At 51.1% G+C, this 2,444-nt stretch overlaps 1 protein-coding gene across 1 annotated transcript in view; it reads right to left on the reverse strand.

Annotated features, from left to right (window-relative positions):
- Coro1c (coronin, actin binding protein, 1C) overlaps nucleotides 1-2,444 on the reverse strand; it is a 61,938-nt gene continuing 59,494 nt past the window's right edge. Inside the window, exons 7-9 of the mRNA XM_013014285.1 lie at nucleotides 1,691-1,748; nucleotides 1,352-1,597; nucleotides 1-531 (exon numbers count right to left, since the gene is read on the reverse strand). Of these exons, the coding sequence (XP_012869739.1) occupies nucleotides 412-531; nucleotides 1,352-1,597; nucleotides 1,691-1,748 (424 nt within the window). The 3' untranslated portion in view covers nucleotides 1-411. The remainder of the gene's footprint in view (nucleotides 532-1,351; nucleotides 1,598-1,690; nucleotides 1,749-2,444) is intronic.

Raw genomic sequence — 2,444 nt, forward strand, 5'->3', positions numbered from 1 at the left:
CATTAAAAAAAAAAAAGAAATACAAAAAGCAATGTGGCATTGGTCCCTAGTCATTTAAAAAAAAAAAAAGGTACTTGGGCACGACACTGAATCAGAATTGATTTGATTTCTAAAATTCAGAAGATCTGGGATTTTAAAAGTAGCACGTTTGTCTTTTAAAAGTTCAACAAGTCACATAACACTTAAAACGTCAAAAAAGCTTTCGGATAAAAAAAAGCTCAGCTCTTGATTTTGCAAATTTAGGAGAGGAATTGAGTTCCTCCTGGAATGTGGCCTATCGCTGGTTGACAGATCTGAATGGAATGTCTCCAGATGGCAGTGCCTCCCTCCCCCCTCCCCCCGCCCGAGGACCACACCAACAGCCAGCTACCCAGCACAAGTTCTTGCTCCCGTGGGTTAGGGGTGGGGCCTTCAGGCGGCTATCTTCGCCATCTGCTGTTCTAACTTGGAAATGCGCTCATCTTGATTGCAGATTGTGTCTTTTATAGATTTGATCTCTTTTAAAATCTCATCCAACTTGGCTTCATTTTGCTAAAAGCAAAGCAGAGCAAACAAACAGAAAAGTGGTGAGCACAGGGCAGTAAACCAGCTCCAGCCAGCACAGTCCTTCCAATGCGACTTTCTGTTCTGCAGATGGCAAGCCACAGCCACCGAGCTGAAAAAGGCCAGAGCCATGGCATCTGGGCCTCAGGAGGACACAACTGATACGGGTCAGCCCCGCTGAGAGCTCAGCGCGACCCCTGGTCCCGTGCCTACGCCTTACCCACCCGGGCAAGGACTCCCAGGTGGCAAAGTGCAGGATGAGAGCGCCCCTCAGGCCGCCCACCCACAGGCCCAGGGGAGCAGCTCCACAGGAGCAGGTAGGGGTGGCTCCACCGCGTCGCCGCCCTCCAGCCTCCTGGCCCCCACATTCCCCACTCCACTGCTCCCAGCACAGTGCTCCAGTGGCCACCCCATCTCCTCAGGGGCAAGTGGTCCTGGGCCTCTGCCCCAGGCTCAGGTCATCTGTGTTGCTAGCCCCACCCACTGCTGAAAACTGCTGACTATGAGCCACACCCCAATTCTAGCCACTTCCTCCTGCCAAGGCTTCTCTTCCTGCCTCCTGTGACCCCACATTTCCATATCTTCCTATTTCTTCTCTATCAGGAGGGTCTAGGGGAAGACCCACGAGGTCCTGTCCTCTCCCCAGAGACGGCAGGACACTGCTCTCCACTGCCAGCATTCTAAAAGCCCGAGCCAAAGGAGCCCAGTGTGAACGGAGCTCAGCGGGCCCCACGCCCCAGGACTCTTGCCTGTGCCCCGAGTCCACTGTCCACTCCCTGCATGGGCACGCACATTCCTGTCTGCTTACCACGCTGGCCGTGTCTGTGCTTTTCTTGGGGACATTGATCAGGTCACACTTCTTGTTTGCTGTGGGCTTGCTGTCCAGAATGTTCTTCTTGACCACTTTGAGATCCCTGTTTTTGCCAGGAATGTAGCCGTGCTTCAAGGAGATGAGGATGGGGTCGGCATTCTTCCCCTCGAACCACTCCTCAGCCTCCAGCGCGGCTTCTGGCCCCGCTGTGTCGGGGTACAGGTCATCCTGGAAAAGGTCGGACTGCAAGAGACACGTGTGGGCCCTTCAGTAAGGAAGACAAGGTGTTGGCTCGCTTTGATTTTTAACATGTCTTGCCCCAAACTGGGTACCCACCTTCCTGGGGACTGTCATGATGACAGGCTCACACTTTCTCTCGTGGAGCTTGAAGAACCTTCAAAGGAGACAGAAAGGCAACATCGCATGAAGTGACACGGGATGAGAGAGCAGCATCTCACCCACCTTCTCCCAGAGGCCCAGACAGGAAGTGCTTCTTACTGCCCCTCACATGACCCCCTGGGCAGGAGGCAAGGCCCACAGTCCCACTTTACAGATAGGTCCACGCCCTGGGTTCTGGGTCCTCTTGAAGTACTGGGGTTCGAGCCCAGGTCCTTATGCGTGACAGGCAGGCAAGCTCTCTACCACTGAAACATGCCACTAGTCTGGATAAAATCTTAAGACTGAATCTATTTTGGATCATATCTTGATTAGTTTGGTTTAAACCGCTATTTTAATTATTGGTGCCAGTTTTCCTTCATTATTTTAGCTACTTTTTTTTAAAAAAAAATAAATCTATGATGAAGCTGGATGTGGTAGTACATGCCTGTAAGCCCAGCACGTGAAAGGCGGTGGTTAGAGGATCTTGGTTTGATACCAGCACAGCAAAACCCCTTTCTCAATCAATCTTGATAATCTTTAATGATCAATAAAAAAGGGATTTATAAATATTCTCCCATTTTTGGTAGAGCGCTAGCCTTGAGCTAAAGAGCTAAGGGACAGCGCCCACGTTCAGAGTTCAGGCCCACGACCGGACCCCTCCCCAAAAAAAATAACCTTGGAATAAATATTCTCCCATTTTTTTTTGGGGGGG

Source organism: Dipodomys ordii, unplaced genomic scaffold, assembly GCF_000151885.1.
Source record: "Dipodomys ordii isolate 6190 unplaced genomic scaffold, Dord_2.0 Scaffold23, whole genome shotgun sequence".
Taxonomy (NCBI): Eukaryota; Metazoa; Chordata; class Mammalia; order Rodentia; family Heteromyidae; genus Dipodomys; species Dipodomys ordii.